Source organism: Sarcophilus harrisii, chromosome 4 (genome assembly GCF_902635505.1).
Source record: "Sarcophilus harrisii chromosome 4, mSarHar1.11, whole genome shotgun sequence".
In the NCBI taxonomy this organism is placed as follows: domain Eukaryota; kingdom Metazoa; phylum Chordata; class Mammalia; order Dasyuromorphia; family Dasyuridae; genus Sarcophilus; species Sarcophilus harrisii.
This window is the reverse complement of record NC_045429.1, coordinates 369058106-369084765: the sequence shown is the minus strand read 5'-3', so window position 1 is coordinate 369084765 and position 26660 is coordinate 369058106. Positions and strand designations below refer to the sequence as shown.

The following is a 26660-nucleotide window of genomic DNA, read 5'->3' as shown; positions in this document are numbered from 1 at the left end:
GGGGAGACTAGGGAAGGGAGAAAAAGTGAAGTCGCAAGAGATGTTGTAAAAGTGGAGTTGATTGGATTTTACAATTGACTGCCACTGAGAGATTAGAGAGGCAGTTGATGCCATTGGAATAAATGAAATTACAATGGGAGAATTAGTAAAAGAAGAGAGCTGAGGATGGACCACTAAGGAACTCTCTTATTAAGAAATTAGGAAAAGAATGAAGACACAGAAAAGGAGATTGAAGACCCATCAGAGAAGGAGATCCCAGAGACTGCAGTGTTTCTGATCCTAAGGAAGAAAAGAGCACAAGAGCATGATTTTGAATTTGTTTCATAAAGTTATAGCATCACATTCTTCTAGTGACACAGCATTGCCTTTGAAGTCTGGAATCTGCCAAGCTAATTAAGTCTATTGTTGATGGGTTATAGAGTTTTCCCCATCTCAAGCCATAAAAGGCAATAAAAAGAAATGCAAGTGAGCCGCAGTAGGTTTCTCCTCTCCAAGTGATCAATAGCTATAGGGTAATGCAGCCTTTCCCCAGCCAGGTCCTCAAATAGCACAAAATTCTATTTTCTCCAATCAGCTCTCAGTAAAACAACATCTGTCCTCCAGTCAGTAAAGCTCACAGCAAATTAGAGGCAAAGCCTATCTTTACCCCTCTCTTTTATCCCTTTTAAGCCACAGAAGGGAATAAAGGACAACACAAGTAAGTTTCTGGGAGGTTTTTACCTATCTCAGGCTGTAGATTGCTTGAAAAGTAACAAACCCAACCAGCTTTTTGTGCAGAAAAAGAATTCTGCTTTCTTTCAGTGATACCCAGAATCATCAGAGCCTCTTTGCTTGGCTTTAGCGAACCCAAAGCAGCTGTTTTTATCTTCTATTTCTCCCCCACCATGCTTCTCTCAAGCTGGAGGAGACTATCTCCATCATGAGCATCTCCCTTCAGGAGAACTGCTGTATCTTCTCCTTATCTTTTTTTCACTGTTCAATTTTAATGCCTCAAATCAAACCATCCTAATGAGGAGTGACAAGCTCAGTCTCAGTAACTCAACCCAGTCTGATAAACTCAAAACCCACAGTTAAATCTGGAATAACAATATGCACTTGTCTCAGAGTCCCCAAACAGTTCTGTGATGTGTAAATTTCTTAGCTGCAGCCTTCAAAATTCTGAAAACTGTGACATGAAAACAACAATCACAGCAATGTCATGCAGCTGTCCTTACCTTCAGCCAGTACTTGTGCCTCTGAGTTGCTTTAAAACAGGTCCTTTCACTATACTTACCTATTTCTCCCTGATTCTTGAAACTCTCATGTTGCTTTTCTCACACAAATATATTTTGTATGTGTCTGTGTTCCTTCAAGCAAAAAAAAAAAAAATTCATATACAAAAAGGACAGTATGGTGCAGGAAAAATAGGCTGGGACTATAAAGAAACAAATTTAGGTATGATGTCAGGAAAAGCTCCCTATTAATTAGAACTGCCCAGAAGTGCAATGATTTGCCTTAAAAGATGATGAATTCTCCCTCATGGGAGGTCTTCGAGCAGAAGTTGGACAAAGACCTTGAATAATCTCTGCCTCAGTTTCCCCAACTATAAAATGAGGATAATAATAGCACCTAATTCCCAGGATTGTTATGAAGATTAAATGATATATTTGTAAAGTTCTTTGTAAACCTTAATATGTTATAGAAAAGCTATTATTTTATTATTATAATAATAATGATAAAAGTAATAATAGCTATCACTTACATTGTGCCTACAATATTATTTGATTCTCACAATAACTCTGTGAAGTAGCTATTATCATCCCCATTTTACCGGTGAGGAAACTGAGGCAAACAGAGGTTAAGTGCCCAAGCTCAAACATCTGGTGTATGAGGTCTGATTTTAACTCAATTCTTCCTGATTCTTGAGCTTGTATTCTCTCTACTGCATCACCCAGATTCAAGAAGGAATTCCTTTGGAGTAATAGGCACCATATTCAATTAAAAAAACAAACCAACTTGCAGAATGATTCAATTCAATAACACTTCTTATCCTTCAATCTCCTAACACTTCTGATTGGAAGGCTAGGGGACAGAGTACCAAACTTCTCCTAGTGCCTTTCTAGACTCAACTCATTCTACCAGGGATCTTCTGCCTCTCCTAGTTTTAACTCCACAGAACAAGATATCTGCAGAGGTGTGATTACCCCTTCTCTCCTGCTGCCTATTATATGTTATCTCTCCTTTTTGTTTAGTTTTAAGTTCCTAAAATAAGATGTCTTTATTTTTATTGTATCCCCAGTGATTAGAACAGTGCTTGGCACATAGTAGGAACTTAATGTTTATTAAATTAAACACCTACCACTGGTAAGTACTATGCTAGTCACTGGGTAGACAACGTTTACAATCTTTGACGGGCAAGCCCTAAGACCAAAATTCACCCCATTTATATGAATTTATTTAATTTCTTTAGGCACAAAGGTTCTTGATCTAGGGCCTGGGAACTTTTAAAAAATATATTTTGATTATTATATTTGAATAAAATTATATCATAATATAGACCTATGTATTTTATTTTATGCATTTAAAAATATTCTGAAAAGGGGTCCATTGGATTCACCAGATTACAAAAGAATACATAACATTAAAAAAAAATTTCAGATCCTTCCTCTACTTTAGGCAGGTTTAAAGTGATTTTTTTCTTTCTTCCTTCCATCTTTCTTTGCTTCTTTTCATCTTTCCTCTCTTCATTCTCTCCTTCCTTCCTTCCTTTTTTTTTCACCAAAGCCCCAAGAATCAACAATCTAATCTCTATAGATAAGATACTTGTTATTTGACTTCAACAGGTTATTTTTCAGTTGCTTTACTTGTTTTGAATTAGTAATTTCAAATGATGTAACAAGTATCTAAGAAAAAAACAAAAAAGAAAAAATACTGGGAGTCAGTAGGTCTGGATTTGATACAATTCTTGCATTAACTTCCTATTTAAGTTCTCCAGTCCTTGGTTCAATCATCTTTAAATAATGTAGTTGGATTTGATGATATCTAAAATCCTTACCATCTCCAAGCACCTTTCCTGATGGAGTAGCTTGAAATCTTTGAACCAATGATTACTCATATTTATATATTGCTTTATTATTTTCCAAAGTAATCACACTTTTTGATTTTATTCACCAAACAGTAATTACATGGTCATGGTTTTATGTAGAGGGCAGAACTTTAGAGAAGGATACTTGAAATGAGGTGTTAATTAAGAGGAATTGATGAGACAATGGTTATCTAGTTTACATATACTTAGTACTTAGCTTGGTGATGTAATAGTTTTCTAGTTCACACATATTCATTTTGCTGTAATGATGTAATTGTAATAGGGTATATAAGAGCTGAGGACAGGAAGTCAGAAGTCAGACTGACAGACTGCTGAGGGAGACTGGGTCAGACTATGACAGATGCAGACTGTGTAAGAGACAATAAAGATTTTGGACTTCATTCCTGACTATTCTCCTAGTGATTATTCTGCTGAGACCAAAGCTAGTCCCAAGGACCTCCAGAAAGTTTTAGAACTGGAAGGGACCTTATAGGTTAAGTCCAGTGTTCTTCTATTTTACAAATGAGCAAATTGAATCCCAAAGAAATAAATTGTCGAAAATACAACGTGTTAAAGGCAGAATCCAAACTCAGATCTTCCTCACTTCAAATCCAACACTCCATCTACTGTATCATCTTGTAGAGATGATTTTGGGGGAGAAGTGGTTGGTAATATTACCTAATGAAATATTTTTTGTTCTCTTGTAAAGGCAGAAGAAAAGGCCGAAGTCAGTCTGCTCAGGCACATGCTACTTTCATCCAAAGACCACCCATTTCAAGTTTGTCTGGGCCAGTTTTGGAAAGTCATCCATCTTTGTTTCATACTTCCACCTCTGTCCACGAAATAGCCCAGAGGCTTTCCAGCAGTCAGCTCTCCCTGCACAATTCCACCACATCGCTGCACTCCCAGCCTCGTCCCATCTCTACCACTGGCCACCTCAACGTCCGAGAGAGAGCTGAGGCGCTGATCAGATCCAGCCTCGGCTCCTCCACCAGCTCTACCCTCAGTTTCTTATTTGGCAAGAGGAGTTTCTCTAGTGCGTTGGTCATTTCTGGGCTCTCAGCTGCAGATGGAGGAAACACCAGTGATACCCTGTCTTCAAGCAGTGTCAACATTGCAATGGGCCCCTCTGCTAGAGCCATGAGCCAAACTACAAGGGTAAGCCGGTGGTGTGTTAGCAGGAGTAATCTAGTTATTTGGCTACTTGTCTACATTGTTTTAACATTCGATGCTTAATGATTCCCATCAATCTACTTCCAGGATCCCATCTTCTTCACTATAGGGTTCCCAGAGTGATAAACGACAAAGTAATTAGACATGAAATGGTTTGGCAGTTCTGTGAAACAAACAGGATCTAGACTACATGTACTATAAATAATAATACCTCGGTATCGCTGGAGATTGCCAGATACAACCGAGTTAAGTAGGAAATGCCGTCATTAGCACAAAATCTTTGGATGGGAGAAAACAATGTGTTCTTCCCACATCCATACAAGGAGGCAGCATTTTCTATCAGTCTATTTGGCCCAGTCTCTTCAGATCATCCAAAATAGAGGAAGGAAAAAAAAAAAAGCACAAAGGTCTCATCTATATGTTGTCCATTATTAGTCACTGTTTTCAAGGTGATGAGATGGATTATTTTTTAGTAGTAAAACGTTGGGAATTTCTGCTAGTCCAGAACCCCAAGTAGATGATGTTACATTAGTATATAAGGTGCATTAGTTTCCGAAGAACTCCAGCTGTTCTCTTTTAATGGTGTTTGTGCTATGGACAAGGACAAGTGTTGAATGCATTAGCAAATGGAACTTTAGAAGCTGGAAGTTTCCCATGCTACATTTTGTCATTTGAAAGGGAGTAAGGACTAGAGGTTAGAGAGCTGACCACAAGGTCAGATAGATCTCTGTTCAAGTCCCACTTGCAGCTAGGTGACTCTGGTTCAAGGCAATTCTCAAGGATTTTTGCAATTCTTTAAAACTACATGTTACAGGGGCAGCTAGATAGTGCAGTGGATAGAGCATTGGCACTGAAGTCAGGAGGATCTGAGTTCAAATCCTGCCTCAGACACTTAACATTTTCTAACTAGGTGACCCTGGGCAAGTCACTTAACTCCAATTGCCTCAGCAAAAAACAAAAACAAAAAACTATAGGTTATAGTTCCAGTGATCTTGTGATGAGAGCCATCTACATCCACAAAGAGGAACTGAGAGTGGATCACAATATAGCATTTTCACTTCTTTTGTTATTTGAATTTCATTTTCTCATTTTTTTTCCTTTTTGATCTGATTTTTCTTGTGATAATTGCGTAAATATGTATGCCTATATTGGATTTACATCTATTTTACCATGTTTAACATATATTGGATTACTTGCCATCTAGGGAAAGGGGTGGGAGAAAGGGAGTAAAAATTGGAACACAAAGTTTTGAAAGGGTCAGTGTTGAAAAATTATCCTTGCATATGTTTTGAATAAAAAGCTTCAATGAAAAAAGACTATAAGTTACATTGGAACTCAAAATGTAAAAAAAAAATTGATGTTAAAAATTGTTTTTACATGTAATTGGAAAAAAAAAAAGTCTAAGTTATAGAGATGGTGCTGACTTCATTGATAGAGGGTTTCCTGAGAGGGAGTTGCCTGTACTGATAGACTCACGGTCCAGTCCCTATTCCTGTTCAATATTTACACCATTTATACCCTTGACCTTGTGACTTTTTTTTAAATAGCCTTTTATTTACAGGTTATATGTATGGGTAACTTTACAGCATTGACAATTGCCAAACCTCTTATTCCAATTTTTCCCCTCCTTCCCCCCATCCTCTCCCCCAGATGGCAGGATGACCAGTAGATGTTAAATATATTAAAGTATAAATTAGATACACAATAAGTATACATGACCAAACCGTTACTTTGCTGTACCAAAAGAATCAGACTCTGAAATACTGTACAATTAGCCTGTGAAGGAAATCAAAAATGCAGGTGGGCAAAAATATAGGGATTGGTATTCAATGTAATGGTTTTTAGTCATCTCCCAGAGTTCTTTCGCTAGGTATAGCTGGTTCAGTTCATTACTGCTCTGTTGGAAATGATTTGGTTCATCTCATTGCTGAGGATGGCCAAGTCCATCAGAATTGATCATCATATAGTATTGTTGTTGAAATATATAATGATCTCCCGGCCCTGCTCATTTCATTCAGCATCAGTTCGTGTAAGTCTCTCCAGGCCTTTTTGAAAGGCCTGTTGGTCATTTCTTACAGAACAATAATATTCCATAATATTCATATACCACAATTTATTCAGTCACTCTCCAATTGATGGGCATCCACTCAGTTTCCAGTGTCTGGCCACTACAAAGAGGGCTGCCACAAACATTCGTGCACATACAGGTTCCTTTCCCTTCTTTACGATCTCTCTGGGATATAAGCCCAGTAGAAACACTGCTGGATCAAAGAGTATGCAGTTTGTTAACCTTTTGAGTATAGTTCCAAATTGCTCTCCAGAATGATTGGATATATCTTGTGACTAACTTTTAAAAGAAAAGTCACTTATAGCAAAAGTCAGAAGACACAGTGACCCTGGATTGTTACAAATCATCATGCTTGGATTGCATAATTATAATATCCTATCATGGGATAGCTGTCTATAAATGACTGGGAATAAAGCTGTGCCTCTAGAGAAATTATCCCATAGCTAAAAAACTACTACACTTCATTACTTTCTTTTGTTTTTATATTGCCTATGTAATTCTTCATCTTCTTAATCCCAGAGAGCAAAGAACAGTTCAGCAAAACTCCCCATCATATTAAAAATGTCTGACACTGTATGCAATGTTCCGTTCCATTCCCTAGTCCTCTACACCTCTGTAAAGAAGCAGGATATATCCCTGTTTTTTGTCTTTCATTGCATGTAGAAAGCAAGAAAAATACCATCTTGTTTCCAAAGGGCATCTCATTCTAATACACTTGTTCCTACATTATACGAGACAAGCATCTACACATTGTAAGATTCAAAGCAGGGCCTCATCAATTTATCTTCTGACCCAAGCCTATTATTGATCAATCTATTCCAGTTTAAAGAAAAGGAGTCGCTGTCTCACCAAAGTTCCCAAGGCCATTTTGGACCATCTGTGTGATACACTGAGCCCAATCACATGCTACTACTAGGGAGTACAAAACTAGCAACATTTGCTAAGCTATTTACATACTCTTTTTTTGTTTTGTTTTGTTTTGGAAGCAGTTCTCTGAGCCTTGTGAAACAACATATGCCACAGAACAGGGTCGGCTTCGAGACCAACATCTTCCTCAGGCAATGGCAGAGAGCCTCAGTGTGATCTGCCGGAGAGCCAGCCAGGAGGACATGGGCCTGGACGACACAGCTTCTCAGCAAAGTCTGTCAGAAGAATCGTGAGGGACCCAGGGACTGCAGGGGACTCTCTCTCAGAAGACAACCTGTCCTATCGCCTGCAGTTAGCTGCAATGTAATGTCAGTAAAAAAAAAAAAAAAACTCTATCTTTGGAACTCTAAGATCCAGGAAATTTAAAACAAAAAGGAGCCGATACGAGGGCCTACATGAGGGCCTTAAGTGAACCAACTAGAGCTTCCCTAAAACACAGTGCGACTCTTATCTCAGGTTCTCAGAAACTTTTCACTTGATGACTAAACCTATGTGCTCTCTCCTTTTCCCATGCACCTGCCCCAATAATTTCCAGCTAGCAAAGTTGCTGATGTGGATTTCTGGGAGGGCTCAAGCAACTACATTTCAAAATTGGAATAACAAACAAAAGCCATTTAGTATCATAACATAACCAGTATGCACACACGGACTATTTTCAGCCATTACTAAAGAAAAGCTAATTGCATGTTAAATAATTGGCAATTTTATACATAATGTGTTAACCACGAAAAATTCTGAATAGTGCCATTTAATATATAAATGGGCTGCTATAATATGCTACAGCAAAATCTAAGTTTTTAAGAAGAACCTCATTTCCTTACCACATTCCTGCAGGTGGTAATTAAGTACACAATAGTGATATTTCAGGAGATGCTATAGTGCATGCAGCTATGTTTAAAGTATTTTGTAAAAGAACTAGAATGCATATTGATACAAGATGAATTAAGAAATCCAGTTTAAAAAAAAAAAACCCAACAAAACAAAACCTGTGCATAGAAAGCCATCTTGGATCCTGCAGTCAAGAGTTATTTCTGGAAAAAGGCTGTGTGTTCCTGTTTAATTTGCAGGAATACATACCAGTTTCTGAAGCCAAGAAATCCTTAATGTATCATAGGACACATGTCCACAACTTTGTTTTTGTAATTAAAACGTTTACAAAGATTGATGTGTTCAGTGTTTCGATTTGATGGAATTTTTATCCATTGGGGAGGGTGGAAATGAGTAGATTTTCTTTTGCTTCGAGAATGGAATTTTAATAAGCTCTGGCTGGTCTATACTTCAGTCCAAACATGGGCAAGCTCTTGCAAGATATGTCTAGCAGAAGCCTGTGTCCATGTTAACAAGAACAACAAGAATGTAGCCCAATAAGAATGCAGTCTGCTATACATTAGATATTGAACTCTCATTCTAGTTTCTTTTAATAAAAATAGTAGCAGCACTTAGATGGTGCTTTAATGGTTAACAAAGTGCTAGATGAATGTTATCTCATTTTAATCTCCTAGCAACCCTGTGAAGTAGGCATTATTATTACCCTATTTTATAGAGGAGGAATTTGAGTCAGTAGCAGTTAAGTGACTTGACTAGGGTCACACATCTAGGTGAGATTTGAATTTAGTTCTTTTGACTTCAAGTCCAGCACTATTCACACTGTGATACCTAGGCTAGTTACTTTTGCATTATAAAATAGCTTGTAGCTTTTGACATGAGAACAATTATATAGATTTACATTAAAGAAGAAAAACATCTTTTTCTTCACCACACAAGAAAGGGAGCTGGTAAGAAAGGGTTTCTACATCCTCGTAAGACATGGTTTCCAGCGTTATTCTCATTCACAAATGCCCACCCTCACTTTGTCCTAAGTAAAAATGGAGTGCCCAAACTTACTGTCATACTGAAGAGTGTGGTCTAAGCAGTTGAAGTACAATGGGACTGTCCATTGCTTCATTCTAGTCATTGTATTTCAATTAACATAGCCTAAATGTGCAAGTTTTTATTTATTTGCTCTGTGTGTGTGTGTGTGTGTGTCTCTCTCTCTCTCTTAATACTACTTTATACTGTTGATATCCTGAGTTCACCAATTTAGGATCTGAGGTGATCCAGTGGCCCCTAATCCCATGAGTACCATATTAACACCAGACTTGGTAGGATGATCACCCAGTGGGTTTATCTTTCTGCAACTCAAAACGTCCAAGTTCAAACTGTAATTTTATTAAAAATTTTTTGCCAGATATCAACATCAAGTTCACTGCCCTCTAGTTTGCAAGTTCTAAAACTGTCTTCCCCTTTTTGAAGATTTGAACATTTGTCCATCTTGAATCCAGCAGCACCTTTATCCTTCAAAGTTCCTGGAAAGAAAAAAAAAAAACAGTTTGGAATTCATAAGTAGAAGTTCTCTCAGTAACCAAGGATTAATTTGCCCAGATCAGACTGGAATCCATTGCCAGACTGGAATCCTTTTAGGGCACTAATGTGTTTTTTTACTTTCTCAATAAAGAAATTCCAAGTATTAAGAAGCTGAACCACTTTTCATCCTAGCTCTGTCAAGCAGACCAAATAATATTATTTTGGGGTAGATTCTGAATTACTCAGGAACAAAATTTACTCTAATGCTGTGTGACCCAAATGTCAACTTATAAGGTATGAATGCAGTTTTTGAATTTTTTTTTAAAGAAATCTTTTCACCGCCCTCTCAAGCAAATAAGGAAATAAAATAGGATCATTAGTAAGAAGCTGGTTACCCAACTGCAGTCTTCTCAACAGTTTATATTTTTAAAAAAGTCAAATTAAATAGAAAGTAAAATTATCCCGAGTAAGCTAGGAGGCAAACAAGTATAGAAAAATGTCAAATGAGGAATCAGATGAGCTCTGCATAAAGGCAGGTTGGGTCAAATAGGAATTTCCAGGTTTCTCTGAAACAAACCTTTTCATCATTTCTTATGGCAGAGTAATATTCTATTTTTTTCTTTTTTTTATTTTTCAATGAGGGAGAGAAAACAAATATTTGCTAACTGAAAAAGAAAATTTTAAACCATTAAAAAAAACAATAGCAGGACCTGTGAAAAAAAGACAGCCTCATATAAGTTCATTACTCACTTGTGGCTAAGTATATTTAATATCCTGCCCCCTTTACTTGATAGATTTTGAATTCTCCTTTAGTTTTCAGATTCTGAATCTTGTGCAATCATCATATATATATACACACTTAGAACAATTTTCATCTCAGAAAGTCTGGGTCTCTAACGGTAATGTAAATTAGACCATTACCCTATAAATCTGAGCCAGTTAATGCTGCTAATCTGGACAATTCTGGTGAAAAGAAAAAAAAATTGTCATTGCCTGAGTTATCCAGAATCTTTACAGATTACACTTCTTGGCCAGTTCCGGCTGTGCAATCTCACTTTTAATATGACCATTCACAATTCATGAGCTTAAAAACCTGGCCTTCAGCCAGTCAGCTGGCTTATCTGAGGGTGTTCCATACAAAATAATGCATTATTAGCCCCATTTAAAGGACATTTCCAGGGCTGACACTTCTATGGCACAGTTATCCAAATGTTCTACCAGCAGAAGGCTGAATAATTATTTTCAGTACTTGGAAGCTGTAGAAAATCACTTCTCCTTGAAAGTTAATATAAGAACTGTGAGACTTAGTTTCATATAAACTGTGTAGCTAATCTGGTATTACTGGATTTAAACTCTTTGCTATGTTTCTGAACCAGCTATATCTGGAAAGTTGTTTACTAAATCAATAGATCCACAAACTTCTATTTGGCCCATAAAATGCACCATTCAGCATGCCTGTTTACAATTACAGCCCCCTCCTTCTGTCACCTCCACTTTTTCTTCAGGTTCCCTGTCTACAGTCAGATTGAGTGAACAACAACCCTTGCCCAAAGTGCATGTGCAGAATCACCTGTCCAAAGAAACTGCTTTACAACCCACAATAAAAGAAAAAAGGGGGATGAATGAATGAGAGCACAATACTTAATCCCACCCTCCTTCCTCCTCTGAGGAGTAATCACTTTAAAAATCTAATCTTTGCTAAAGTAGTAAGATGTCTGTACACATGAATCTAAGAAGTTAATATCTTTTTTACCTGAAATTATATTACTTATGTTTTATCTATTGTGTGCTATTATCCTTCAAAATTAAAAATCCACATTATAAAGTTTTCATTGTTAAAACTATAAAGATTAGGAGATCTTTTTTTCTTTTAATATTTAAAAATATTCTGAACTTTGCTAAAGAAAATCCTAGCACAATTTAACAAATTTAATCATTTTTTTAATCATGTTAAATATTAATCCTATTTAGAATTTTTGGTTTTTTAGGGTGTTATGCATAGTTTTGGGTGGCTTTATGACACTCCTAAGTAATAAATGTCAGGGCTTTTAAGTGTGACTTGACTAAGAATCCCTCCTGCAGATTCCATGATCAAAGCCATTACATTATATAAATTACATGTTTCTGTAGGAAAAAAGGCCTGTCATCTTCCAAAGCATTCTACTCTTAAAACAAAGCTCAAAAAAAAAAAAAAAAAGCACAATTAAAAATGTCGCTCAGAATATGAACTGGTTTTTAAAATGAATGGGGCAAAGTATAGGAAGGGAACTCTCATGAAATTAACTTGATGATGTCAGCTCTACTCAAGTCCCACCAGTCCCACCCATTTTTTCTGAATAAACTCTTCTTCAAACTAAGCAGCACATTGCAAAGCAACATTTGAATTTTCTTTTAATGAATTCTGCATCTAAGGAATGGCTATAATTTCTGTATTGCTCCCACCCCACCTGCTACAATGCTACATCACAACTAATTGTTTTGAAGACACGGTTTTTTCATTACCCCCACGGAAGAGATTCTTAATGGGGAAAGTAAGTGCTTTCACAAAACTTTTTTTTTTAATCAAAAGCTCAAAGAGGTCTTCTCAATGTTTACTAGAACTTTCTGGATCCAGATTCATAAAAACAAACCACTGAAAAAAAACAAGCCACTTTACCTAATTTGAATAAAGGATAGTCAAGGTCCCTGCTCCTATCTCCCCTCACCTAATTAGCTGACAAAGGCAACGGGATAAAAAGGTACAATGAGTATTTTAGACAACAGCCAAACTATAAGGACAAGAAAAGAAAATGCACCTCCAATCTTTCTTTGCTGAGGTGGGGAGAGAGGGGGAACATAGGTGATGAACACTATTGTACTCAACCTATTTGTTGCTATACTCCGTCTGTCTCTCTTTCCCTCTCTCCTCTTTCCCTCTCTCTCTCCTCTCTCCCTCTTCCCTCTCTCCCTGTCTCTTTTACAAGAGCCAAGTCTCTGAGTAGAGGAAGAAGATATGGATATAAATCTACATGGAGATATGAAAAAGATGGAAAGCTGAATGTAAAGGTTTTAAATGTACAATAACATCTCTATTATGTTTCTGGCCCTCACAGATACTTTGAATCTAAATAAAGTTTCCTGCCCCTGATTTTACAAATTTCCTTGAGGAAATTGGGAGGGGGGTTGAGAGGAGATAAAGGGGTAATTGGTGGTGGTGAAGAAACCAGCATAGCATGGTTAATGGTTGTTTATTATACCCAACCAATCTGTACCACTGGAGCTGGAGTAAGGTAGGTTTACAGTGCAGACCCATGAACACAGACCCTTTCTCGACCTCCCACAATCAATTTTATAGTGGCAAATGGAGAAACAAGTGCATCACTTATGAAAAAAATCTATTAACTATGCATGATGCTGATATGCCTGCCTTGTTTTTGGGATATACTAAAGTAGGTATTATATAGGTGCATTCTTCAAATCAAATCTGTGTTCTCCAACTATATAATTATAATTTACCAACTTTGGTCTTGGAGAAGAGATGAAGAAAAATACCACTCTTCTTTCTTTGGGAAGATGAGTGGAGTATGAGTGTAAGATGTTTCAGGCAACATCAGATGGAATTATCCTCTCTGTTGGTTTTTCTTTTTTACAAGAGAAGGTTTGTTAAAGGGCAGGGTATAATGTCGCCAATGACTTAAAAGTAAAAATCAAAGTATCAATAAAATGTTTTTAATTAGAAATTAAAATAACTTTAAATTAAAAATTAATCTTCTCTTATATAATTATGAAGCTATAAGCACATGGAGCACTTTTTAAATATTGTTGAATCCACTTGGATGAACCTAAAGAGAACATAGCCTAACACAACAAACATTCCTACCATTAATGATGCGTGATTTCCAACTAATTCAAGAGATCTCATACAAAGTAAATCATACTTCAGCTAAGCCCATGCTATCTTCATGGATCAACCTTGTTCTTCTCCAAAAACAGATTTCCTCTATTTGTTCTCCCCCACTGGTGATCCAATGGTGACATGAATAACTCATCAACAGGTAGTTAGTTGTCATATTCTGAGCTTGTCTGGTTTTTAGAGGATCCTTAAAATCTGTTTCTAGATCTCTGCCTAAGCCTTTCCAACCTGAAAAGAATTGCCAGATAGGATATTCGATTGCCCTTTGAGAATCTAGGGTCATCTCTATGGCAGAGTAAATTAGACATGTGGAAGAGGTTCAAACTTATTTAATGTCTAAAAGTAACACTTGGGTTAGGCCATGTAGGAGAGTGAAAAGGTCTTTTTACACAAAGTAAGCTTTTATAAACTTTTATGAAGGACTGCATTGGCTAGCAATCAAGGGCACTGGTTTTTCTGAGTTGGCAAACCAAAGTCAGGTTTTATATCAGCCTTTTCTCACAAACTTTCCCACCTTCACGCCTTTGCACTGGCTATTCCCCCAAACCCTGGAAGGTTTTCCCTCCTCATCTTCACCTCTTAACATCCTTAGCTTTCAAGATAGTCAAATCCTACTTTGCTTAAGATGCCTCTTCTTCTTCCTCTCCATCAGTGCCTTCCCTGAGGTTATCTTCCATGCACATGTTCATTTGTATGTTGTCTCTCACATTAGACTGTAACCTTCTTGAGGGCAGACACTCTTGGCTTTTTCTTTGTAGGCCCGCCCTTAGCATAATTCCCAGCACATAATATGTGCTTTATACATGCTTGTTATCCCACAGACAATTAGTTTAAGGACATAAATTTAAGAATATAACCAATAGTTCAAAAGTAGTTATGTTGGGACCTTTGAAAGGACTCAATTTAATTTCCAGCTCTTGTTTTAAATATTAGTCTCTGGGTACAGATTAAAAAAGAAGCTGGGGAGTTTGACACTAGTAAAATTCATGGATGCTCCCAGTGCTGACTAGCTATGTGATAGAAGGGCACAAATACAAAAGACTGCATCCATACCTTCACTCCTCCCCCATACCATCTCAATTGGCCTACCAAAATAGCCTGCTAATTCATCTTCTTGCATCCAACAGAATACAGTTTCTTTGAGGAGAGGTATTGTTTCTTTTTTCTATACCAAGTATCTTTGTTGTTCAGTTGTGTCCAACTTTGTGACCCTATTTGGGGTTTTCTTCTAAATGTATTTTATCAGACTAAGATATTGGTTTGTCATTTCCAGCTCATCTTACAGATGAGGAAACTGAGGCACACAGGGTTAAAGGAGTCACCTAGGGTCACAGAGGTAATACATGTCTGAGGCCAGATTTGAACTCATGGAGATGAGTCATTCTGATTCCAAGCTCAGCACTATCTACTTTGCCACTTCACTGCTCCATACTAAGCATCTAGTATAGTTGTCATTACTATTGCTGTATATTATCAAGTACCAGAGTGAAAACTTAATAAAACTGCTTCTTAGATTGATTTCCATCAATGGTTGTTGAACTCAACAAAGCCTTTGGGAAGTATATGTATGATGAGCTTTTTTTTTTTAGATTAGTTTAAATTCAAAGCCTGTGTCCTATATGTTAACTACACTGCTAAAGGCATTCTTTATATTATGTACAGCAATGTGGTATATCCCAACTCTGGGTCTCAGGAGCTCTGTTGTCTTGGGTAAGTCAATGAATCTTCCTAGCCTGAGGTTGCTCATATAGAAAAAAGAATAACATTTGTACTACTTATTTCACAGGATTATTATGAGAAAAATACTTTGTGCAGTTTCAACTATTGTTTAATTGTTTAAGCTTTCTCATTTTATAACTGTTCCTTATCATAATCTCAAAATGCCAATCTTTCTCATCTGTTGTGTTCATTTTATGAATAGGAACACAAGACACAGAGAGCTTAAACAACAAGATGAATGTAACACAGCCAAAGGATGGCATAGTAAGAATCAGAATTCACAAGGTTTGAGTTTCCAGCCCTATTTCCCAGCCTACTGAGTGACTCTGTGTCTCTGTAAGTACATCCAAGAATTCCAAATTCTTCATAAAGTCTTAATATCTTCAATATGAGTCTCCAACTGTTTTTGACCATCTTATTTATTTGAATATTTGTAAAGCATAAACAAGCAAACAACAACAAAATCATGGAGAAAGGACTTTATATAATTTTCCTTTGGAATAATAATAGTAATAAATCAAACCCTTATGCCACTTTAAGTTACACAAAGCTAATGATGCACCTGGATAGGAATTTGATTTTCATGACATGCAAAATTGATTAAGTGGTGAACTCTTCTTCCCCCCCTTCCCCTGAACACATTTATAAACTTCAATGGGACAAATTCCATCTAATATTCTCCAAACCATTTCTCATTTCATAATTAACCCAAATCATGCACACGACTGCAAGAGGAAATAAACAGAAAGCTTTAAGCATAAATAAACCATAATGGATTGTTAATCTTGTATAGTCAATCCAGCATTAAGTCTAATTTGATCTTTTAAACATTTTATGGAAAACATCTGTCAAGACTTCTTTGGAGGAGCCACAAAGGTTTCAAGCACTCAGTTATCATAAACCTGAGGGCATAAAAGCCAAATGGGCTGAGTACCAATCAGACACCACTTGAAACACACCACTACTTAGCTGACAGGAAAGCATTCCGCACAAACAAGCTTTACTTTCGGCAACTCTGCACGGCTGTCACGATTTCTTGTAAAAGGCTATCTCTGTTTTCCTTTGTAACCTGTGGGAAAAAAGAAAAAAGACCGCTAAGATCACACTTCAGGCTTCCTTTCATTCCCTTTACTCCCTTAATGGATAATATGCTAACTGCTTCCTTGGGAAAGAGGACATAATTGTATGTTCCACTTAACAACAGGTCTCCCTAAAGGAATTCATGTCTGATATCTCAATACCAGCACTTGCAAATCAGTCAATATTTATTAAGCACCTATTATTAAGCAAACCTGCTGTTTGAGGCAAGGAGGTGGTGTAGCAGGTATTGAACAAGGCTGGCGTCTAGAAGGCTTAGTTCAAATCTGGCCTCAGACACTAGCTGGGTGACCCTGGGCAAGTCACTTAATGTTGCTTGCCTCAGTTTCTTCATTTGTAAAATAAACTGGAAAAGAAAATGGCAAATAGCATCTTTGCCAAGAAAACTTCAAATGGGGTCACTAAGAATGGAACATGAATAAAAAAAGATCTAACAACAACCACGCAATGGGCTTAAGGATATAAATCAATAAGATTATGAAGAAAAACTTATAAGAAACAAGCAGAGAACCTTTAGGTCTTCTATTTATCCAAGAGGTAATATGGTACAGTAGAAAGAGTTCTGGTTCTGAAAGTACTGGGTCCATATCTGTATTGAGAGTGGGCAATTCACTCAGCCTCCCTAATTATTATTTTTTTATTTATAAAATCAAAAGTTTGTATTAAAGAGTCTCTAAGCTCTCTTTCTGCTCCAAGGCTGTGATTCTATTAGGCTTCATAAGGTTCTTCAGGGAAGGCACTATATTTGATTTAATTCATAATTTAGAGCTGACATTTTATATAGCATCTGAAATCTATAAAGACACTCTGCAAACATGATTTCATTTGATCTTCACAAACAACCAAGAGGTGAACATTATGGGAGTCTCTGAAGGATAAAAACAGTGGACCTGCTAAAACACTAAGTATGAGGAGACCTAGGAAAGAAAGACCCAACCTGGGGGCAAAGGTTAGGCCTGAGTGAGTGCAAACAGCCCCAAGACCAACTCTGAATGAATCAACTAACAACAAACTTGGGGGCAGCTGGGAGGAGACTTTCATCTCTCAGACCCTGGGAGGTGGTGGGGGGGGGGGGGGGGGGTCAGAGGGCACAGGAGAAAACTGAAGGACCTTGCACTGCTTAGAGACACCAAGTACAGCTGGGCTGATGGAGGCGCCCAAGCAATGGCTACAAGGAGAAAGAGCTAGCAGGCATCTAGTGAGTGCAGCAAGGAAGAGCCCGAACCCTCTGGGCACTTGCAGGAGAGCAGAATCCCTGGTTTCAGTTCCAGGCAGAAAGGACAGCTGTAGTTTGGACAGTGGGACTGGGGGCCCTCGCTGTGGCTTGGGAGTGGAGAGGAGAGCCCAAGGTTGGACCTCAACCAAACTTGAGGAGATAGACCTCAGAAAATAATAGCAAGAAGGACCTGGCATTATTCTCTATACCTCAGTACTATAATTGATTATAGTAATACCTATTAAAAAACAAAATTAAACAAAAAATAAACAAAATTGAGTAAGCAAAGGAGAAAGAAAAAAAAAATAAGTTACCATGGGGAAAGAGAAGATCTAAGTTCATATTTAGAGGAAAAAATGGAGTTTTAAAAGCCACTACTTTTTTAATGAGAAATGTTAAATGGACCCAAACATAGAAAGAGTTCTTGGAAGAATTTTAAAAGAACGTTAAAAAGTCAAATATGAGAGGATCAAGGAAAAAATAGGAAAAAAAATAAGCACAACTCAAGAAAATCAAAAACATGAAAAGGAAATAGAGAATCAAAAACTCAGAGAACAATTCTTTGAAAATTAGAATTGGAAAGAGGAAGCTAAAGATGTTCTAAGATAATAAATCATAAAACAAAATCAAAAGAATGGAGAATAAAAGAGGAAGTGAAACATTTCATCAGAAAAACAACCAATCTGCAGAACAGTTTGAGGAGAAATAATGTAAGAACAATCAGACTGACCTAAAACTATGATTTTAAAAAAGAACTATGATACAATATTACAAGAAACTATCAAGGAAAATTATTCTGAAGGCAAAGCAGAAATTTTAAAAAATCCACCAGTCACCACCTGAAAGTGATCACAGGAAGAAAATTCCCAGCTTAAGAAAAAAAATAATGGTAGCTCCATAACATTTAAATTGCTTTTTTTTTTTTTCTTTAACCTGGGAGCTCTGAAACTTGACTTTTGAAATTCCTGTAAGTTTTCCTCCTGGAATCTCATTTTGTATTTAATTTCAAAATTTAAAAAGCATTTTTTTTTTTTACCAAGAAAAACAAAAAAAACACGTAATTTTTATAGAATAATCTGAGGTGATCTAATCATGATCACTTGGCTGATGCTAGAGGTAAAATTTGAAGGTAGTCTTCCAGTCAAGTCAACAAACATTTTTAAACATCTATCTTAAGCCCTGCACAATGCTAAAAAATGCTGGAGGGAATAACAAGAAAATCAGTCCCTGCCCTCAAGGAGCCTACACTCTTAACAGAGGAGATAAAGAGGCACACAAAGAATAACCTGGAGATGATTTCCAAGGAATTAAAGGGCCATTAAGATAGACTTCCCATAGAAGGTGACTTTTTACCTGAAATTTCAAGGAAACCACAGAAGCCACAGTATGAGGAAGAAGAAAATCTAGGCATGGGGGACAGCCAGCAAACATAGAATATGGCAATGGAATGTTCTTGTGGGAGGAACAACAAGAAACTAGTTTGAGTAGATGGCAGAGTGCGTGGCATATTAAGACTAGAAAGGAATTTTCTAGACTACGAACTCAACGTTCTATTCACTATGACACACTGAATTTTTAGGTTGTACAAGCATATATTATCATCATTCCAACTTGACAGATGAGTACAATGACTCTCAGAGAGGTTTCATGGCTTGTTCACTGTCACATACTTATTAAGTGGCAGAGAAGCGTAATCTGGACCCAGATCTTTTCAATTCCAAGTCCATCACACTACCATAACCTCATTGTCTTTTTATGTTTCTTCCAGAACCTAAAGCAATGCAATTCACATAAAAGGCATGAAATAACTATTAGATGAATGAAGGCTGAGTGTCAAATAATGTCACAAAGTGCTATAAGTGTTACTCTACAAATGATGGCAAACAGTAAAAGACATATGATGTAGTTTTCAAGAATTTGGAAATGCTTCCATGGAAAACACATTTAACTTCTATAGTAGATAAGAATATCTTTGGGATTTATAAAAACTAAAGGGCGAGAACATCTGATCTTTGTAGGAAAAAACTGGTTTTAAAATTTAGAATCAGCAAGGTCTAAGAGATGTACAGAACATTCAAAATACTCAATGCCCAGACAAGATGCCCAGACAAGACTCAATAAGCTTCCAGAAAGCCAGTCATTTGCTATGTTCACTTCTTTTTCATTTTTTTTCTCTCTAATGGTTTTTCCCAATTGCTCTGATTTTTCTCTCCCAACATAATTCATAAATGTGTATTAAAAATAAATTTTAAAAATAATAATAAAAAGAAAAAAAGAAAGCCAGACATTCATTCTTTTAAATTTATGATTCAAATCTTACTTATTACAACAAATATCCCTATAAAGCAAAATGGCTGACAAGGCTGTCAATGTAGTAGTGACTATACCAATAGTACAACATGAGGATTGTAGCCAACTCCCTGAAATTTGCTATCCTGGGTTCTGAACTGAAATGAAACCCAAGCTCATCATTCTCACCTGTTCCCACTGGCTTCTTGTGGGCCAAGACAAACCTCACTTACTCTGTTTCAACAACACTGGGGGTATTCAAAAATATTCTGGCTTCAAGATGCAAAAGAACAACTTTTCAGAAAAAAAAATTCCATCTTAAGAAAACATTAATCAGCCTGTAGACAGTGTATAATGTCTCAGTAAAGGACAAAGACCAACCTCCCAACATGTGGTGCAAAGTAGTCAGGATATGAAAACTGTTAACTCTCTATCCTCTTAAGAGAAGAAAGAAAAGGGCTGAGGAAACCTAGAAGAGGAAAGCAGAAAATAGAGATAAGACAAAGAAGGTAGAGATAGAAAGAAACAAAAAAAGGAGAAAAAGAGAGAAAGGGATATAAGCACACTTCTGTGAGCAGAATCAGCTATAGATTTCAAAGGGCACAAAAACAGCCAGAAGGAATGCCAGCTAAGGCCCCTTTCCCTGTTATAGAGATGATGCTTTATGTCAGTGTATCATGGTTTTAAAAAATAATAATAACTGGAATTGAATGTCTGGAGTTTAGAAGACATTTCTGCCTTCTTAGCCTCAGTTTTCCCATCTGTAAAACATCTGACCCTCAGAGAGTTATTATGAAGGACTGAATAGGATCACAAAAAGAACTGTGTAATCCCCAAAGGACCATCACATGTCAGCGATGATTACCATTCCTTTAATATGTCTAACCGACCTAAGCTGGTTCTCAAACAGTCTGTTGCAGACTTCCAGAGCTGGCCCTCCACTCTTACAGCCTCTGAGACTCTGGGATCCTCTCCACAGATGATAATCCAAATAGTTTGTTTTTTCCTCCACAGGGTCACTGACATCACTGACACAAATGCATCAAAATTTCTTTGGCCATTAGACTTGACTGACTTTGTATTGGGCAGCATCAATATTGCTCAAATATGACTTAATATCAATGAAGAGAAAAACACTTGAGATAACCACAAATGAACAAGGGGGTTGAGAGAGTGTAATTTCCCTAAGGGTAATTAGGGACAAGTGATTTCATTAGTATGACCCTTGAGGAGGACATCCATCTACCTAGTCTTCAACTTACAGTCTCAGAGAATTGGTTAGAGCACTGAGAGGTTATATGATTTGCTCAGAATCTAAATTTGAACTGTTTTTCCTAGTTCTGAGGTCAGGCTTTTTTTTTTTTTTTTTCCTGGATTTGCTTATATTTGTTTATGTTATCTTCCCCATAAAATGTAAAGCTCTTTGAGAGTAATTCAGATCTCATTCTTTGCCTGGCACAGTGCAGGAAGGGTATAACAGATGTTTAATTAATCATGACTAGGTGGACCTGGTATTAGAAAGATATGAGTTCAAATGTGGACTCAGATTGGCTCAGTCATCCTGATCTCTCTCGCCCCAGATGGTTCTGGAGGGGAAAGTGAAGCAGGTGATCCTGCCCAGCCCCCTCTCACTGAAATCCAACTCACTTCGATGTCATGGCATCCCCTCCCTGACATCATGGGCCTCTTTAAGAAGGAAGGACAGACATCAACAGGTGTCTCTGGACAAGTTACCTTTCTATGTCTCATCTTCCTCACCTGTAAAATTGAATAATAACAGGACCTACTTCCCAGGGACAAAACTGAAGTAATTTTGCAAAGCATCTTGTAAACCTTAAAATGCTAAATAAATGTTAGATATTATTATTTAATAATAAATTTAATAATAAATTAATAAATAAATAAAAAAATAATAATAATAATAAATATAGCCCAGAATTATAAAGGTGAATAAAATTTGAGTCAAATAATTCTTTAATGCCCATGTTTCTTTGATGACCATGTAAGCCCAGCTCTCTGAAGTTACAAATGAGTACTGATATGGTAATGGTAATGGTAAGAAGACAAAGCATCAATTTATAACTAATGTTAAAAAGACTTGGAAAATTGTTCTCAAAAATTCCTAACAAATTTCTCCCTCTACTTCAATATATATTTTTTTAATCACTAAGTATAATAAATTTGGAAGTTATATAATACTGCTAATGATTCCATCCCTAGAACTCACTTCTTCCATATCTCTACATCCTGGCTTTCCTGACTTCTTTTAATATACAGCTTACATTCCAGCTTTTGCAAGAAGCCTTTTTCATCTCTCTTAATCTTAGTGCCTTCCCTCTGAGATTATCTCCCATTTATCCCTACATATACTTGTACATAGTTGTTTGCTTGTTGTCTCTCCCATCAAACTGAGCTCCCAGAGAGCAGGGGCTGTTTTTTTTTTTTTTTTTTTTTTTTTTTTTTGCCTTTCTTTGTATTCCCTCAGGCTTTACCAAAGTGTCTGAAACACAGTGTGCTCTTGATAAATGCTAGTTGATTTAGCTATTTCAAAGGGATTCTAAAGTGCAATAAAGAGAAATGCTGAAGACAGAAATTCTGAAGACACAAATGGAAAAGAATTTCAATGAAGCAGAAAAGTGGGATTTGTGATGAAAGACTAATGTAAACTACACAGAGAATTCGTCAACCACCTAAAGAGTTTAAAAAGAAATGTGCAGATATTAGAAACAAGGCCAGGTAACAAAGAATGAGTGTGACATGCTCCTTGTGAAGAATGACAGCAATGTTAAAGGTTAGCGTGAGCTGAAGATGGTTAAAGGGAGTTAAAGACAACCAAAATGGGTTTATTTTCTGTCTAAAGGATAGAGATGGGAACTAGATCGGTGATTTCATCAGTAAACTCCTAAATGAGCAAGTTTCCTCTATTTGTGCAAGTCAACATCTTGCCTGAAAGGTACAGCTTCACAGTTGCCTAGAGCAGAGGCAGCCCACAGGCCTGATGGCACAAATCTCCCCTGAGTTTGGCCCAAAACAAGATTCAAATGTAATTGGGAAATGTTTAATAAAATACATTTTAAAAAATATTAAAATATAGATGATGTTAATTTGAAGTTTCTAAGTCAGTAGGTGACCCAGAGAGTCTATTTCTATTTCTGTTTGACTCCACTGACTTAAACTGGAAAAATGACTTGCCACATAGCTGTCACAAAGCTGGTATGTATGAAAAGTGGCACTTGAACCCAGGTCTTCCTGGTTCTAAGGAGAGTTCTCTATTCACTACAGAAGAAGGGTTAAAGGCAAACAGCATCTCTGCTTAAGGTGGATGGGAAGATGATAACTGAAAAAGGACAAAAGGAGAGTTTCTCAACTACTTTGCTTCTTCTTTCTTCCAAGGAGAATGACCTTTGCACTAGGTAGAAGAGAAGGAAATGATTGACAAGGAGTTACTCAAGATAAATGAGGAAACAGGAAGAACACCAGCCTGCTGCGATGAACTTGAATTGCCAGGCCCAGATGAGCTCCATCCTTTAGAACTGAAAAACTGCAGATGGATAGGAGTGCTAAGTCACTGCCAGCAACATTGGAAAAATCATGGGGAAAGGAGAAAGGTTCTATACAACAAGTCAGACAACAGTTACACCCTGATTGTCCCCCAAAGGGAGTAAAATAAAGTCTACAAATGGCAGGCTGGCGATCTTGACTTTGATTCCTAGAAACATTCTGGAAAAGATCAGGCTCTAGTTAGTGAGCATCTTGAAAGGGGAAGAGATGATGACTAAGGGTCTTCATGGTTTGATTAAAAACAGCTTATGCCAAACTAACCTCACTTCTTTTTTTGACAGGATTACTAAATGAGTAGATGAGCAGAAGGTTATTAATACAGATACAGGGGTTTTTAGCAAAACTTTTGATAATCCTTGTAGAGTTGATGGAGAGATGTTTAAATTATAAAATAATCAGATGGATTCAGAGCTGGTTGGTTCAATGTGATGGTAAGAGGTAGCCAGTGGAGGAATTAAGAGAGCTATAACTTGGTCTATATTGTTTTTAACACTTTGTTTTTATTGATGATGTGCATAAAAATAATAATTAATAATAAACAACAGCAAACATTTATAAATAGCTTTAAGGTTTTCAAAGAACTTTACATTTGAACATAAATGGCATGTTCATCAAATATGCAAATGAATCAAAACTGGGAGGAATAGCTAACACATCACATTGAAAAAGTCAGGATCCAAAAAGATCTTGAACATTAGGCTGGAAACAACACACTTTTTTTTCCTGACTTTTGCCTGATGGGCTCTGGGTCTATTCAGATATTGACCAGCTCTAACATTTTATGATTGAAGCATCAAGATAGTGTAATGGATAGAGTACTGGACTTGGGAACAGGAATATATTTACTATCTGATTCTAAGTAAGTCACTTAATTGCACTGGGACTGGAGTCAAGAAGACTCATTTTCCTGAGTTCAAATGTGACCTCAGATATATTTTAACTGTGGACAAGTCACTTAAGACTTTCTGTCTCAGTTTCCTTATCTGTAAAATAAACTGGAGAACAAAATGTCAAACCATTCCAGTATCTTTGCTAAGAAAACCCCAAATGGAGTCATGTAGAGTCAGGACTGAATTAACTCAACAACAAAGTGCTTTGCAAACCTTAAAACACAATAAATGCTAATGATTATACATACATATATGTAAATGCTCATACATACTTTATATAATATAAACACATGTAATAAAAATATAAATATTTGTAAATTATAAAACATGATGTTTATAAGCCTATGATGTAATATTATTTATAAAGAGTGTTTTAAAATATAATGCTGATTGGAGATTTTACATTTTTAGATTCAGATCCTCTTAGGATGAACATTAAACTTGGTCACTTAATTTTTCTTTAACCTGTGATTTCACAGGTATGGGAAATTCCCATTGGAAAGGACCTGCTCTAACACTTGAGTGTTGATGGAAGTGACGACAAGAGAACAAAAAATCTGCTCAGAGTCCCAGAAAGAGTAGCAGAGCTAGGACTATCACTGTGTTTCTTGACTTGACAACTACAAGTTACCCTATACATCTGAGGTATCTGGAGATTCTAGTCCTAGCTCTGCTGAGGCTTGCTTATCTTTCAGAGATTTGGGCCAAATCTGAGTTCCCTTCGTGTTTTTTTGCTCATTATATGTATGTCCTACTCAGTCTCCCAGCATTGAGTCTCTCCACTCAGTCCAAACTACACAGGGCTAGCAAGATGGCTTTTTGTAAAGCACAGACTGACCATGTCAATCCCCAAGACAGCTAGGTGGTGGTATGGTGGAAAGAACACCAAGTCTGGAGTAAGGAAGACCTGTCTTCAAATGCAGCTGAAGACATTTACTATCTGTGTGATCCTAGATATGTCATTTAACTTTTATCTGTCTCAGTTTTCTCAACTGTAAAATAGGGATTTTAATAATAGCATCTACTCTGAAGGATTGTTGTGATACTCAAAGGATTACTTATAAAGTATTTATCATAGTGTCAGCCATCTAATAGGTTCTTAAGAGGTACATATTCCTTTCCCCTTTTCCACTCAATAGACTATAGTGGCTTCTTCTGCCCCCAAGATAAAAGAAAAATTACTCTGTTTAGCTTTTAAACCCCTTTCACAAGCTGGACCAAATTTATCTTTTCAAGCACACTATAACTAATTATTCTCCCACTCTCTGCAATCTGAACAAACTGACTTCCTCTGTTTTTCACATACATTATTCTATCAACTACCTCTATGTCTATGCATTATGCTTAATATCTCTAATGCATTCTTCCTCCCTTCCATTTCAGAGAATCCCTCTCCTTCAAGATGCAATTGGAGCACTACCTTTCACATGATGCCATGCCCTTCCTCCCAAATTACTTTATTTCCAAATACTCAGAATAAATTCAATTGATCTTTAGGCTGCTTACACTCATATATGTACTTGTTTTCCTCAATTATAATATAAACACCTTACAAGTTCAGATTTTTTCATTCATTGTCTTTGTAATACCTAGCACAGGGCCGGGCACATGGTAAGGATTTAATACTTGTTGCCATATGTTTATACATACTATTTTCAATCTGGTTACAAGGAAATATACACAGACCCTAAAGGAACATAAGGAGGACAAGAATACTTGGAGAAAAAAGCCTTTCTATTACATACTTAACAACACAGTACTAGTCTAGTCACAGACTAATTTCTAATCACAGAGAAGAAAAAGGCTGGTATGGTCTTAATTTCTAATCCTAGAAAGGGAAAAAATGTTGGCTTTTCTTAATTTCTAATCCTAGAAGAGTAAAATGTTATCTGAATTTCTGTCCTAGAGAGGAGAAAATGTTGACATTATCTTAATGGAACCTTAACTTCTGGATTTAAAAGTCAACTGACCACCTCCATTTGCCTGATCTGTTAGACCCTTCTGATTAGATTAGTTTATCCCCTCCTGCTTCATGTTCTAACACTGGCAGTTCCTAAGGCTTCCATACTTGGAATTTTTATCAAATGACCTCCTGATAACTTATATTTTTATGACCAATGATTCCACGGCCTATCTCCCAAGAAACACTGTATCTATCAGAGAAAACTCCTTATCTAAGGGGCCCCAGAAGAGAAGGAGCAGTGAGGTGGCTGAGCTCTCTAAAACTTTAGGAAGAAATCATAATTTGAAAGCCCATCATTTTGGGAAAATAAGTTGAGTGTTTAGGTATGTTCATCAAGATTATCTTGCTCCTCTCATGTTCTCATGGCTCTTTGGTGCTTTCATGACTTCAGGAAACCTTAAGTGTCAACACCTAAATCTGTGGTTGTACTGACTATGACCCCATTGTGCCTGATGAT

At 36.8% G+C, this 26660-nt stretch overlaps 2 protein-coding genes across 5 annotated transcripts in view; one reads left to right on the top strand and one right to left on the bottom strand.

Annotated features, from left to right (window-relative positions):
• PCNX2 (pecanex 2) overlaps positions 1-8393 on the top strand; it is a 357972-nt gene extending 349579 nt beyond the window's left edge. For 2 of the 4 annotated variants that reach the window (XM_031966919.1, XM_031966916.1), the window contains 2 exons: positions 3774-4222; positions 7295-8393. In XM_031966919.1, the coding sequence (XP_031822779.1) occupies positions 3774-4222; positions 7295-7465 (620 nt within the window). In that variant the 3' untranslated portion in view covers positions 7466-8393. Of the gene's footprint in view, positions 1-3773; positions 4223-7291 lie in introns of all 4 variants that reach the window. The other 2 variants (XM_031966917.1, XM_031966915.1) reach the window with 1 other exon arrangement.
• A 1027-nt stretch (positions 8394-9420) lies between these two features.
• NTPCR (nucleoside-triphosphatase, cancer-related) overlaps positions 9421-26660 on the bottom strand; it is a 43592-nt gene continuing 26352 nt past the window's right edge. Inside the window, exons 5-6 of the mRNA XM_031966914.1 lie at positions 16146-16255; positions 9421-9577 (exon numbers count right to left, since the gene is read on the bottom strand). Of these exons, the coding sequence (XP_031822774.1) occupies positions 16187-16255 (69 nt within the window). The 3' untranslated portion in view covers positions 9421-9577; positions 16146-16186. The remainder of the gene's footprint in view (positions 9578-16145; positions 16256-26660) is intronic.